The sequence below is a fragment of the Vigna umbellata genome, chromosome 4, assembly GCF_029865625.1.
Source record: "Vigna umbellata cultivar VRB3 chromosome 4, Vumbellata_1.0, whole genome shotgun sequence".
Taxonomy (NCBI): domain Eukaryota; kingdom Viridiplantae; phylum Streptophyta; class Magnoliopsida; order Fabales; family Fabaceae; genus Vigna; species Vigna umbellata.
Window position 1 is genome coordinate 50788784 of NC_142168.1, and position 13798 is coordinate 50802581.

A 13798-nucleotide genomic window follows, 5' to 3' on the forward strand; every position below is an offset into this window, starting at 1 on the left:
ATATCATGCATTTGAACATTGGTATGTCACTCTTCGAGACAAAAAAAAATTGATATTGATAAAGAAGGGTGCAGGGAAAGTCTCCCACAATTTCACAAACATCATCATCAAAATTGCAGATTATAGAAAAGTATGAAAGATAGTGTGCATAGTTCTGCTGCAATTGTTTAATCTAAGTAAATTTCACTTCATCAAACTACAGCAGAAGCAGGTGATACACATTGTAACTCAAGAAAGCGACCCTTATGCACAAATGGAAATGAATACAATGCAGTGGACTGGACTTACAGGAAGGAACAAGAGTGAAAGAAAACTTCTATAGCTGATAAAAATGACAAATAATTCTATTTTCTCCCTTTAACTTACTATTGTGCCAGAGTTACCTTGGACCAGATAACTCAACTGCATGTAGATTTTCAGTTGAGTCAACAATCCAATCAGAATTGGAATGAGGGGTGAGATCCACTTCCTGGCGCAGAACCTCCACCTTTTGCCACTCGTCCCATCTTTCGGCCAAACCGTCACCGTCAAGCATTCGCACCACTTCTGACATCTTAGGCCGGTCCATAGGGAAACCTTGTGTGCAAAGCAGTGCAACCTGAATTAACTGTTCCACCTCAGCATCTATGTAATTGCTATGGAGATCAGGGTCCACAAGCATTTCTAGCTTCTTTTCCTTCAAAAGTCCTTTAACCTAACAACATACTCAGCTATGTCAGATCTGGACATGACATTACTATAAAATATTATGCATTTCAGAGACAAAAGCAATAAGTACTAAACTATGAAATTCTTGTCGACAAGTAACATGGACTATAATTTAAAACTAGTGATTGTTTCATGGAAGATCATGAATGCACAGTTCAAATGACTACAAGTCAATGTTCAACATCATGTTAATCCTTTTCCAATTAGAGGCATAGCCTGTTTTTTCTTTCCTAAATCAGATCATGATAAATTATATAGGCATTAAGTAAATTTCAGTACTGACAGCTGCTAATAGCATTAGCAACATTAACCTTGACCTAATTTTCCTAGCCTGCACTAAAAAAGTATTATGAGTTAGAACTTGTTTTCTCCTGCAAGACCTAACAGGCCACATTTGATGTCATAGATACCACTTTCAATAATAAAACAACAGTGAAAGTATTTAGAAGCACAAAAGTAGCATTGAAATTAGTACAGTGGTGGCAAGAAAATGGAAAAAATGGAAAATTTGAAATATGTTCTGCATGCTACCATCTGCGGGCATAATTACTAGTCCTATGTCATCCTTGTCCGAAGTATTGAAGGAAGGAGAAAACTACTTTAAGGGTGAATGAAAACAAATGTAATTAACGAATACACAAGGATATGCATTTACAGTCAACATACCCAATCCAGCAACATAACATCATCATCATTCGCAAGTCGAGCTAAGTCAAAAGCCCTTTGTCCAGTGATCAGCTCCAGAAGCATTATACCATAACCAAATACGTCAGTTTTCTCTGAAGATTTACCAGTAGATAAGTACTCTGGGGCTATGTGCCCAATTGTGCCTCGTACAGCAGTCGTAACATGGGTGTCCTTGTAGTCCATCAGTTTAGCCAACCCAAAATCCCCAACAACAGCCTCAAACTCCTCATCCAACAATATGTTTGCAGCTTTTACATCACGGTGGATAATCTTTGGATCACAGTGATCATGCAAATATGAAAGACCTCTTGATGATCCCAATGCTATTCTTTTTCTTGTTGGCCAATCAAGGGGTTGTTGATGTGCTGGACGCTCTATAATAATGCAAATACGAGATCATGAGACAACACAAATTAGGGAAAGATAATGTAGAAGACTCATGTTTGACATAAATAAAATAAAGAACTGAGTTAGTAGCACAAGTTTAGTTGACATGTGGTATAACCAAGTTCATTTCACTTACTGTAGCATAGAATGTTACACAACAGTAATAAACATCATGGGTCTTTTGTTCAATGACTATAGTGTTAACAAACTCAATTTGCATAAATCGGGCAATTTCTTTATCTTATGGTGCTTTATCTTCTCTTCTTTAGTCTGAGTCTATATTTCATACATACTTTCAGCAGGAAATGGTAAATCAAGCGCAGAATCATTTTCCAAGCCAGAAGATAACAAAATCTATAAGTGAAGTCAATGGTAGTTAACACTTAATCCAAAAACGGTGGCCCAAAATTCCTCGTTTTGATGTATATGTTGACATGAATAAGAAAAAAGAGAGCAAAAGATAGAGTGACTTTTGTTACTTTCTGATAGGATCTAAGGCAAGGGATAGAAGGCGGGAAAATGAGAGAGCGGTTAGGAAAGGCGGGATGGAAGATCTTATATAAATAGAGTTCTATTCTTTGTTAGAGGGCAGCTAGCCGTACACTTTTGTGAAAACAGGTCTTGAACCTTGTTGAGGGGGATTAGGCTCCCGTTATTGTATTTCGTTATACGTTCCAGTAGATACATTCACAGAGAAATTCATTCTATTCCTTTGTTATTTATTGTTTCTGTGCTGTTTGGGTGTTTGGATATTGTGAGAAAGTTAGGTTTCTCAATCGGAAACCTAACACTTTCCTTAACATCATATTAGAGAAATAACTCTAGGGACTTTGGAACAAGAAGTCTCTTTTAAACCACAGATGACACAAGAAAACTTTTTTCCAATCCACATGTCTTTACAAATTTAAACCCTAATTATCTTTTTCATTAGTATTCTATCCACGTACCAGAGCTGTAGCACATTAAAACTATCCATGTACTTCAAATGCCAGTAGCAAGGATTGATAGAATTTGAAAATTGAGAGGAATAACTGACAATGACAGGTAATCAAGAAAGGAGAGTGCATGACAGTTGAAAAAGTAAAAAATCAAACTGATATCTTATGTAACTTGTTTCCATCCCCTGAAAAGCTAAATTCAAAATAACTACATAGCAAAACTGAAGGGCTTTTAACATAAGCCTGTTCTATTTTGTTGCTAGGCCAAAGACTGGAGGAAAAAGGAAATGCCATACCTCTTAAGCATGAGGCAACACTTCCATTAGCCATGTAAGGATATACAAGTAGTCTTTCTGTTGGTGTCATACAGAACCCACGTAAACGGAGGAGATTTCGGTGCACAGCCATGCTGATCATCTCTACTTCAGTCTGAAACTGAAGTTCCCCACCAGGTGTGCGCTCCTCTTTCAATCTTTTCACAGCAACCAGTGAACCATCTGCCAAGCGTCCTTTGTACACCTTACCAAATCCTCCCCTTCCAAGAATGTTTTTATTACTAAAAGTATCTGTTGCAACTTGCAGTTCCCGGAGTGAGAACCTCTTGAGCTGCCCAAGGTGTACTTCTGGATCTTCTTCAGCTGCAATTAGATGAAAGGAAAGGAGTCAACTCTCCAATTATTCTTCCAATGCACTACTAACTCGAATAGGAAGGGAAAGCTCACCAGGTACATCAAAGAAAAATTCTTGTGGTTTCCTTCGACGCCACCATGCAAATGCAATTGCTGGAGCAGCAAATAACAGAGCAGCACCTGCAGCTACTCCTCCAGCTATTGCACCAGTGGCACTATTTCCTCCTGCAATTAGACAGAGGAAATCACGAAACATAAGTGCTTCTTTTATATTAGCACAAAATAACTGTAAACTCATAGCATAAATAGGCATTGAACCTATTAAAATGTATGACTGACCAATGACTAGATAAAAAAAGAATTTAATCTTCAAAACTTCACAAGACAATAAACAGCAACAATGGATAATGAACAATAAGTCTATGTAAATCTACACCAACTCACTGGCATGACACAATAAGAGTCTCAACGTTCAACGGAAAGAAGAAAATAGTAACACCAATAATTAAATTTCAATAAACCAAAAATAGAAAAATCAGGACATGGAATATTGGCCGGTCATCACTGTTGAAATTTAATGTTTATTATTATTATTTATGTATGGGAACCCAACTTTAAGGTTAAGGTTTACGGAAGTGCCTTGACCTTTTGTATTCTGCTCCTTTGTACTCTATAAATACAGTAGTAAAATTGTGACAGTGTAATAAGTACATACACTTACTTCATTCAAGTTCTTCAAGTATCATAACCACATTATAAAAAGTTGAAATAGGCACCATGATGGGTACCGCGTGAACTTCAAGTTAAAACCCAGGTTAAGAAAAACTGAGAGCAACAGCTATAGAAGTTATGATAAAGTAGCAGATAACAGTGTAATCCAAATTTTAAAGCTTCAAAAGCACAATAAAGACTACCTGGACCTGAGATCGGGGATGGTGGGACAAAAGGAGGAGGAGGAGAAAATGGTGGTGACCCAGGACAAGGGTGCCCAGTGACTGGGCCACATAAGTCCAAGTTGTTGGTAAAACTACAGGAAGGGTAATCCATTCAGAAATCGTTTGCAGGCCAGATCACTGAAAGCAAGAATATCTCAAAGCGGAGCAAAATACCTGATGGGAGTGAATAGTGAGAAGGAGCCATTATCAGGAACCACACCTGAGAGACGGTTATTAGACAAATCCCTACATTTCAAAGTAAATATTGAGAACAAAACATTATCTTTGCATAAAACCATTGCGAAGATAAATAAACCACGTGGTGAGGGAAACTGTCTCACAGCACTTGCAAAGCAGTGACATTAGTCAGTGACATGGGAATAGGACCAGTAAGGCTGTTGTTGTTAAGCCGGCTATCCTTAGACAAACATACCACAAAAATGGTATTAGATATAATATTCTATAGTGGTTCAGAAAACAAGAGACAGATCAACAAGCACAAGGCACCATATTACGCTTTTAGAGTCCTAGCCTATGACAGAAAAATAATAGCAATTTACATCAAAGTAATATAGTTTTCATTTTCATTTTTGGTTACTCTTACAATACCTTTTAAATTTTTTCAAAGAAACAAGCACGAAATATATATATATATATATATATATATATATATATATATATATATATATATATAAGTGTTCACAAAGAGAGAGTCAAGCGCACATGATTTGATTAACAATAACTAAATGTGGGCTGGGGAGAGATGAAGGAACAATTTTGGGTAAATAGGAATGCAAGTTCCCTTAATGAGTAACTTATCTAAATTATAACCTTTTAGTAAGCATTTTGAGCCAAGAAAGACCCCTTTGGTTTAATTAATGATTAATTTACATTTCATTGGCTTAAACTGTCAACTCTGTTTAATACACAGAATTAGTAGCAACCAAAACCATAGTTGAATGTATGTTATCTAAATTTTAGATTCACTGTAGAATTTAACTAGTATGTACTAAAAGTATAAAGCTTTTTTACACTATCATCCAATCATAGATTTCAATCCATGGTGGTAAGATCTAAATGGAATCAAAAACTAATTGGTGGTTTGTTTATAATAATATGATTCAATACTAGGTTTTTTATAATAATTACTTTGAAAGTCATATCTGTCATGGTTGCTAATTGGTTAACTGTGTAAAAATCTTAACAGTATCAATGTATGAAATTAAAATATTTATTAATAGCACGATCGCATGCGCCCCAGAGCCTGTATATCCGCATTTCTATTATATTAAAAGAAGAAAATTTCAAAAAAAAAATAATTTGTAATAATGGTTTAAAAAAAATCTGTGGTGCTTATTTTAAGTGGAGAAGTTATATAGATACTTTTCAGACGGGAGATTGTGCAGTTACATATTTTATTAAATAAAGAAAATTAACTCTATTCATTAAATGATAAAATTGTCTAATTAAAAAGTAATGCCAAAAGTAGTTATAAAAAGGTGTGGAAAATGATCGTATAGATAACCCATTTGTTTTATTGTCAATGCGCATTAGCATATTCATCTTTTCATTTACAATAATAGGAGCCGTTCATAAATCATAATGCAAACCAAATGTAATGATGATAAATAATGGAATTCAGAAAAATAATATTCTTAAAAAATTTCACAGAATACATGTACATAAGACAATTCATCCCAACAATAAGTGTACTCACAGGAAGCGCAATTTTGACAATTTGCCCAATGACTCTGGGATAGGTCCACTGAAGCGGTTCAGATACAAATCCAAGCTCACCAAATTAGTAAGATTTCCCAGATCACTTGGAATTGGTCCACTAATGTTATTGCTGTAAAGTTCCCTGATACGAAAAAAGAAATGACATGAAATATGAACATATCAGACATCCAAATTAATATTTTGTAAATTAGAATCCAGCTAAATCTTTTTAATATTTCATTAACATTTTATCACTGACTGCTAGGAAATTGCTATCATCCATTAAAAGTCATACAGCTTCCAAAGTTAAAAGAGTCATTTAAAAAGTACTTAATGCAGATACTCTATTTTCTTCAGGAATACAACAAATGCACATAGAAGTATGGGAAATTTCTCTTGTGGATGAACTATTAATAGGCTTCTTTTCAAATATGTTAGAACAAGATCCACACAATCCCAAAACACAAGAGGCCTTGGATTTCCTCCTCAAGAAACTTCTGAACAAGTCAAATGCAACTGCTGAATCACACAAATTCAAATAGATAGCATGTTAGGTATTCAAGATGAAATCCCTAACGAGCTCTCTAACTCTCACTCACTTACACCAACACGGAACAGAATAGAATGAGAAAGAATGGAATTGCATTCACACCAACAAATCAAGAATACAATGTTCCCAGGAGCTTAACCTCCTTCACCTGGTTCTAAGACCGGTCAACTACATACAAGTCACTAACTAACTTTCAGAAACAAATACAGGGTCCTTATATAGACCCTGTTCCCGCCCTCTTAACTGTTATTCTGTTAGATAACAGTTAGGTATTATTCCTCACCCTTCTCCTCTCATAAACCCTCCAAGGCCTAACATTACTCCCCCCTTGAAAATCAACCTTGTCCCCAAGGTTGAATTCTGGGAACTGTTCTTGCATCATCACCCGATCTTCCCAAGTGGCGCTTTCCTCCCACTGTTTTGCCATTCAATGAGTAATTGCTCTCTTTGGTCCCCTCCTTGCTGCCGGACCCGTCTATCTAACACTCTGCTAGGCAAACAGGTTGGGCCACTTTCCTGCAGATCTTTTGGCAGCTCCTTCTCTACCTACTTCGTTCCAATAGCTAACTTCAACTGGGACGCATGGAAAACTGGATGAATCCTTGCGTTCTCAGGTAACTGCAACTTGAATGCTACTTCCCCTATCTGCTGAATCACCTTAAACGGTCCATAATACCTAGCTGCTAATTTCGGGTGCAACCTCACTGGCATCGTAACTTGTCGGTGCGGTCTGATTTTGAGAAATACCCAGTCATCCACCTTAATCGTAACTGGCTTCCTCCCTCGGTTAGCTTGTTTGACCATCGCATCCTGAGCCCTTGCCAAATGGAAACGAAGTTGTTGCAGTGCCTCATCACGCGTCTGCAATTCCTGGGCTACAGCTTCTACCATCGTTTCTCCCGGTACAAACCTGGTCAAAGTAGGGGGTGATCTTCCATAGACAACTTCAAAAGGGGTACTCTTCGCTGCTCCCTGATAGCTGGTATTATACCAGTATTCGGCCCAAGGGAGAATCATGTTCCAGCTTTTAGGCTGTTCAGAGCAAAAACATCTGAGATACCCTTCTAAAATTCTGTTGAGCATTTCCGTTTGTCCATCAGTCTCTGGATGGTAGGAGGTGCTCATCTGAAGCTGAGTACCCTGTAACTTGAATAATTCCCTCCAAAACAAACTGAGAAAGAGTGGGTCTCGGTCACTGACTATAGTTTTGGGTATCCCGTGCAACTTCACAATCTCCTTTACAAACGCTTCAGCCACTGTCTTTGCGGTATAAGGATGTTTGAGAGGAATGAAATGTGCGTACTTGCTTAGTCGATCCACAACTACAAGTATCGCGTCGTACCCCTTGGATTTCGGCAACCTTACTATGAAATCCATGCTGATATCTTCCCACACAGCCTGGGGTATTGGTAGGGGTTGCAACAATCCTTGGGGAGAGGCTGCTAAATATTTATGTTGCTGACATACCAGGCACTGAGTTACAAATTCTGTTACAGCCTTCTTCATTCCGATCCAGTACAAGGACTGTGCGATCCGGCGGTAGGTGCGGTATACTCCCGAATGACCTCCCGTCGGTGTAGTATGATGCTCAACCAGCAGCTTCGGAATCCAACTTGACTTGGCTGAGAGAACCAGTCTCCCCTTGTAATGCAGCCTCCCATTCTCCATCGTGAATGCTGGATGTTTGTCAGGATCTTGGTTTAGGGCGGTTATAATTTTTCTAAGCTCTTCATCCTCATCAACTTCCTTTACCACTTCCTGGAAGTCTTTCCAGTATGGTCTTACTACCATATTCAGCTCCTTCTCCCTTCCTGGAATACCCTCCTCGGTTTCCTCCTCCGATTCATCTCTTTCCTTTCTAGATAAAGCGTCAGCCACCTTATTAGTTTGCCCCGTCTTGTAAACGATTTCGAAATCGTAGCCCAGTAGCTTGGCTATCCAGTGTTGTTGAGCTGGGGTGGTTATTCTCTGTTCCAGCAAAAACCGCAAGCTTTTCTGATCAGTGTGCACCACGAATTTCTGACCCATCAGATAGGGCCGCCAGTGCTGAACCGCCAACGCCACCGCCATGAGCTCCTTCTCGTAGATCGACTTCCCCAACGTCCCCTCCGACAACGCCTTACTAAAGTAAGCTATGGGTCTTTTTCTCTGTGTCAATACAGCCCCGATACCCACCCCCGAGGCGTCACACTCCACTTGAAACTGTCGTGTGAAATCTGGTAGCGCAAGCACTGGGGCCGTCGTCACCGCCTCCTTTAATCGACCCATTGCTCCTCTAGCAGCTTCAGTCCAGACAAAGCTCCCCCTTTTTAGCATCTCCGTTAATGGTCGCGCTATCTTGCCGTAATCTCGGACGAATCTCCGGTAATACCCGGTGAGTCCCAAAAAATCCCCTCAGCGCTTTTATCGTTCTCGGTTCTTCCCAGGCTAGAACCGCCTCCACTTTCTCCTTGTCCATTTCGACACCTCCCCCTGTTATTACATGGCCCAAATATCTTATCGATGTTCTTCCAAACTCACTCTTCTTTCGGTTGACAACCCATTGCTGTTCCTGTAGTCGCCCCATCACGAGATTCACCTGCTGCATATGCTCCGTCCAAGTCGGACTGTACACGAGTATATCGTCAAAAAAGACGAGAACGAACTTCCGCAGGTAGGGTCGGAACAGCTCGTTCATGGCACTTTGGAAGGTGGCCGGAGCATTGGTGAGGCCGAAGGGCATCACTAGAAATTCGTAGTGGCCCAAGTGCGTTCTGAACGCCGTTTTCGGAACATCCTCTTCTTCCATCCTTATTTGATGGTACCCGGATTTGAGGTCCATTTTCGAAAAATACGTCGCTCCCCCTAGTTCATCCAGAAGCTCTTCAATCACCGGGATGGGAAACTTGTTTGGAACAGTCACCCTGTTGAGAGCCCGGTAGTCGATGCAAAATCTCCAACTTCCGTCCTTCTTCTTAACGAGGATCACCGGACTGGAGAATGGACTTATACTGGGTTGGATAACCCCTGCATGTAACATCTCCGCCACCTGTCGCTCGATCGTCGATCTCCGATTTCATGACATGTGGGTAACGATAAGGATGCACATTTACAGGATCGGCCCCTTCTTTTAAAACAATTTGATGTTTCGCCATTTTATTAGGTGGCAGTCCTGGAAATTCCTGGAATACCCCCGCGTACTGTTCCAAAAGTTTCTTCATATCCTCCTTTTGTTCTCTCGTCAACTCACTTTCTTCCTCAGTCTCCCAACTTGCCTCTTTGCCCTCCAGACTCCAAACCAACGCACACGACTCTACCTCGCTAAGTTTCAGCAGTTGTTCGGGTTCTATCACCCTCCTCTCCAACCTCGGGTCTCCGGTTATGGTGCGTTTCTGCTCCCCTTGCCAGAACGACATGGTGGATTTTCCCCAGTCTACCGTGATCTCACCCAACTTAGCCAACCACTCCACTCCGAGAATCATGTCTACGCCCCCCAGTTCGAACAAATAAAATCTCTCCATGATCTCGACGTCCCCCATGCAAACCACCACTCTCGGACAACACCCCCGCGTCTTCTTTCGTTGACCATCCCCCAAACTAACGTGATATGGGGATGTGTCTTCCTGCTCGAGTTTCAGCTCCCTCACCAATTCTTGACTAACGAAGTTGTGGCTCGCGCCACTGTCCACTAGTATCAGCACCTTTCTCTCTCCCACTCTCCCCTGCAGCTTCAAGGTTTTTGGTTGAGTCAGCCCTCCGGCTGAGAAAGCCGACAACTCCATGCATGGCGGTTCTGTCTCCGCCCCTGTCTCTCCTTCATCTCCTTCTTCGTCCTCGGCCAACAGCACCACCCTCAAGTTCTTCTCAGGACATTGGTGCCCGGGACTAAAGGGCCCCCCACAGCGAAAACATCTACCCTCCTCCCGGCGCTTCAAGTACTCAGGATACGGCAAATTTCTTGAGCTTCGGTTCCGACTGTCCCCGCCGCCGTAACCTCCGCTCCTCACGGGTTCACTCCCTGGCGCCGTGTCGCGCTTCACCGATCCCACACTCTCTATCGGTGTCGCTCGAACCATGCTACCCCTTGGTTGCTCCGTCCTCGTCATCAAATCGCGGGGATCATGTGATCTCATCTGACACCGCAGCTCCTCACGTAACCCCGCAATGAAATAACCTAACAATTGGTTATCGGAAAATTCCTTTGTCTGCCTCGCCAATGCTTCGAATTCTTTCACGTACTCCTCCACGGTAGTGGTCTGCCTAATCGCCGCTATTCTTTCGTAAATTCCCCCACGGTGGCGACTCTCGAATCGGATCAGCAATGCTTCCTTCAACCCCTCCCAGGTTCGATCAGTTGCCTTGTCTTTCCAGAACTTGAACCAGTAAGCCGCGCTTCCCTCCATGCTGATATGAGCCAATTCGACTTTCTCCGCTTCCGCTACCTTCTGAATCTCAAAGAACTTCTCCGCTCTGTTAATCCAATACAGAGGATCAGGTCCTTCGAATATGGGTAACTCCACCCGTCGTCTCCAATTAAAGCCGTTGTCTGATCGCTCTCCCTCTCTTCCCCCTCCTTCGTTCTCGCGCCGGTTCCCTCCATTATGGTTCACTGAATCCTGACTTTCATCCGAGCCTGATTCCCCTTGGCTGTTACGTTTTCCCATCAACCGTAACAATTCTTGAATGTCTTTGCGCATCGCGATCGATTCTTGGCGATTCGCTGCCGTCTCTGCCTTCAAACCGTCGACCGCCAACTCCAGGTGCTCCATCTTCCCCTCAACCTTGACCATTCTTCCCTCCATCACTCGCGCTTTCCTCCGATCTGATCCGGCAGGTCGGACCACTTTGTTAGGTATTCAAGATGAAATCCCTAACGAGCTCTCTAACTCTCACTCACTTACACCAACACGGAACAGAATAGAATGAGAAAGAATGGAATTGCATTCACACCAACAAATCAAGAATACAATGTTCCCAGGAGCTTAACCTCCTTCACCTGGTTCTAAGACCGGTCAACTACATACAAGTCACTAACTAACTTTCAGAAACAATACAGGGTCCTTATATAGACCTTGTTCCCGCCCTCTTAACTGTTATTCTGTTAGATAACAGTTAGGTATTATTCCTCACCCTTCTCCTCTCATAAACCCTTCCTCACCCTTCTCCTCTCATAAACCCTCCAAGGCCTAACATAGCATAAGCAAAGAGAATCTATGCACAATTAGAATGCTAGTCAAACCACCCTTAGCCAAAAACCATTTTCAATTTAGATAGCTTATCAATAATCCAAAGCCAAGAGTGTATGGACAAATATATGCTAGAACATTCTTAAAAGCCAAGAGTGTATAGACAAATACATGTTCAAACTAAGATCATCAATACAAAGTTTTCTTTTCTCTGTCTTCTTTTTCTGTTATCCTCTTAATATGGTACCAGAGTCATATTTCTATAAACAGAAGTTCATTAATTGTAAGATGCTCAATACAAAGGCCTTTCATATTATCTTTAATGGTACAAATATCAAGGGTTCAGATACCTTAGATAAATTCACCAGTTACAGAAAATATGATAATTATTCTGAATAATAAACTAAATAACAATAATAGCATGCACTTATCAAGTTCAATATCTTATAAAAACCTTACCACCTAAAGTCTGCATTGAAAAAACTGAATGAAATGTTATATAGATAGGATATTTCAGAAAGTGACAATAAATTATGTATCCATAAAATTAGAGATCTGAGTACCAACATTTGCCCATGATGACAGTCTTAAACACTGCACTGTTTTGCTCTACATTATTGGAAAACCATCCCTATGATACTATTGAAATAGAAAATTAAACTGACAAATAAAATATTAACAAAAACAGGAAAAAATATTGTCATCCATAATAAAAATATTATAAAAGGAAAACTAAAATATTGAAACATGAAAGTATAACATACAAATACTGTAAGTTTTTAAGTTGGCCAAGCTGTGGAACAAGTTGACCAGACAAAGCAGCATTTCCCAGATCACTGATATTAAACCAAAGGAAATAATAATAAGACGTTAAAATGTAAAAGATGACATTAGGCTGCAAAAAATACAGAACAAACATAAATGCGACAAATATCAAGGGGCAAACAGATTACACTCTAATGACACTATTATCATTGTTGCATGTTACATGAAACCACGTGCATGGATTCACCAATGTAGGGTCCCAACTTTGCAAAACATTGTTAGGATCCTGTAAATTTGTCCTCAGGTTATGTAAGGCGTCACCTGTTTCATAATACAAGAGCAAAAGATCAGGTGCTGCAAAGACTATCATCTTGAAAATTATTTTTTACACACTGCATCTAACAAAACAACGCCCTATTGATTGGATTGGGCAATACACTCCCGACACCCAACACACATAAACACTGAGAGAGAAAAATAAATAAATAATAAATAAATAAAACAAAAAAAAGTTCAGCAGCTGTTGAAGTATGTGAATCAGAACATTAGAATCATGTCCCTACTACACAAACAAGTACAAACAATTGAGGAAAAAGATAAGCCTAATGAACACTGTTCCTATTCCCTATGAGTAATCACTTCACACTCTGTTTCTTACTGTAGCCATAAGGGCGTAGCCCATTTTGTTAGAATCTTATGGATACACAGTGCAAAGGCATTGCCATCAGATGTTCTCTAACACAAAACCATAAGGTCATTGGGACAAAAATGTAGATACAATATCTTTCAGGACGTTTGTACCCCAAAACCAAACTATGATCCGTGAAAACCATTACAGCACTTAACATTGCAAGACCAGTACACAAAAACCATAACACAAACAACGAAACATCAACTAAAAGTCCCAGATATCCAACTCAAACACAACCAAAGCTTAAACTCCTCAGTAAACGAGCCACAAAGTAAAGAGCTTCAACACTCAAAAAAACAAATACAAACCTTCCATGTTAGCAGAAACCAAGCACAATGGGTGAGCTAAGAGCACCCACCAGAAGAAAAACAACCCCAAAACTTTCTCTCCATCAAAAACTAAGTCACCAGAACAAACCTCAGATCCAAATGGTATCTCCCCCCCAAAACACCATCACAAAACACAACAACCCAAAATGCCACAAAAACCCTAACCCCCTAAAAATTCTCACATGCAAACCAACATTACCAACCATCACCACACCCAGAACCCGATCCCAACAAAACCAACATTTTCCAAAACCACCCTGAAAAGGATCAAAACTCAGAAATCATAGCATTTTCC

The 13798-nt window shown here is 40.3% G+C and overlaps 1 protein-coding gene across 2 annotated transcripts; it reads right to left on the reverse strand.

Moving 5' to 3' along the window:
- Window positions 1-32: 32 nt before the first annotated feature.
- LOC148200514 (somatic embryogenesis receptor kinase 2) lies at window positions 33-13555 on the reverse strand. 2 transcript variants are annotated; one of them, XM_088112540.1, is made up of 11 exons: window positions 13483-13555; window positions 12672-12804; window positions 12483-12554; window positions 6002-6145; window positions 4626-4697; window positions 4459-4530; window positions 4264-4376; window positions 3443-3574; window positions 3017-3358; window positions 1375-1769; window positions 33-694 (listed from the first exon to the last, which is right to left on the reverse strand). In XM_088112540.1, the coding sequence occupies exons 1-11, from the start codon at window positions 13487-13489 to the stop codon at window positions 380-382; spliced, it is 1797 nt and encodes a 598-aa protein (XP_087968666.1). In that variant the 5' UTR covers window positions 13490-13555; the 3' UTR covers window positions 33-379. The 2 variants fall into 2 exon arrangements, with proteins under 2 accessions (XP_087968666.1, XP_087968667.1); XM_088112541.1 differs by having other exon boundaries at window positions 4270-4376; window positions 13483-13553.
- Window positions 13556-13798: the final 243 nt, after the last annotated feature.

Bases quoted from the DNA above. Each gene is read 5' to 3' on its own strand.
- LOC148200514 (XM_088112540.1), bottom strand. The intron at 4,698-6,001 runs GTGAGTACACTT...GTCTAAGGATAG, and splicing joins TTGTCAAAATTGCGCTTCCT to CCGGCTTAACAACAACAGCC. The intron at 3,359-3,442 runs GTGAGCTTTCCC...ATCTAATTGCAG, and splicing joins ATTTTTCTTTGATGTACCTG to CTGAAGAAGATCCAGAAGTA.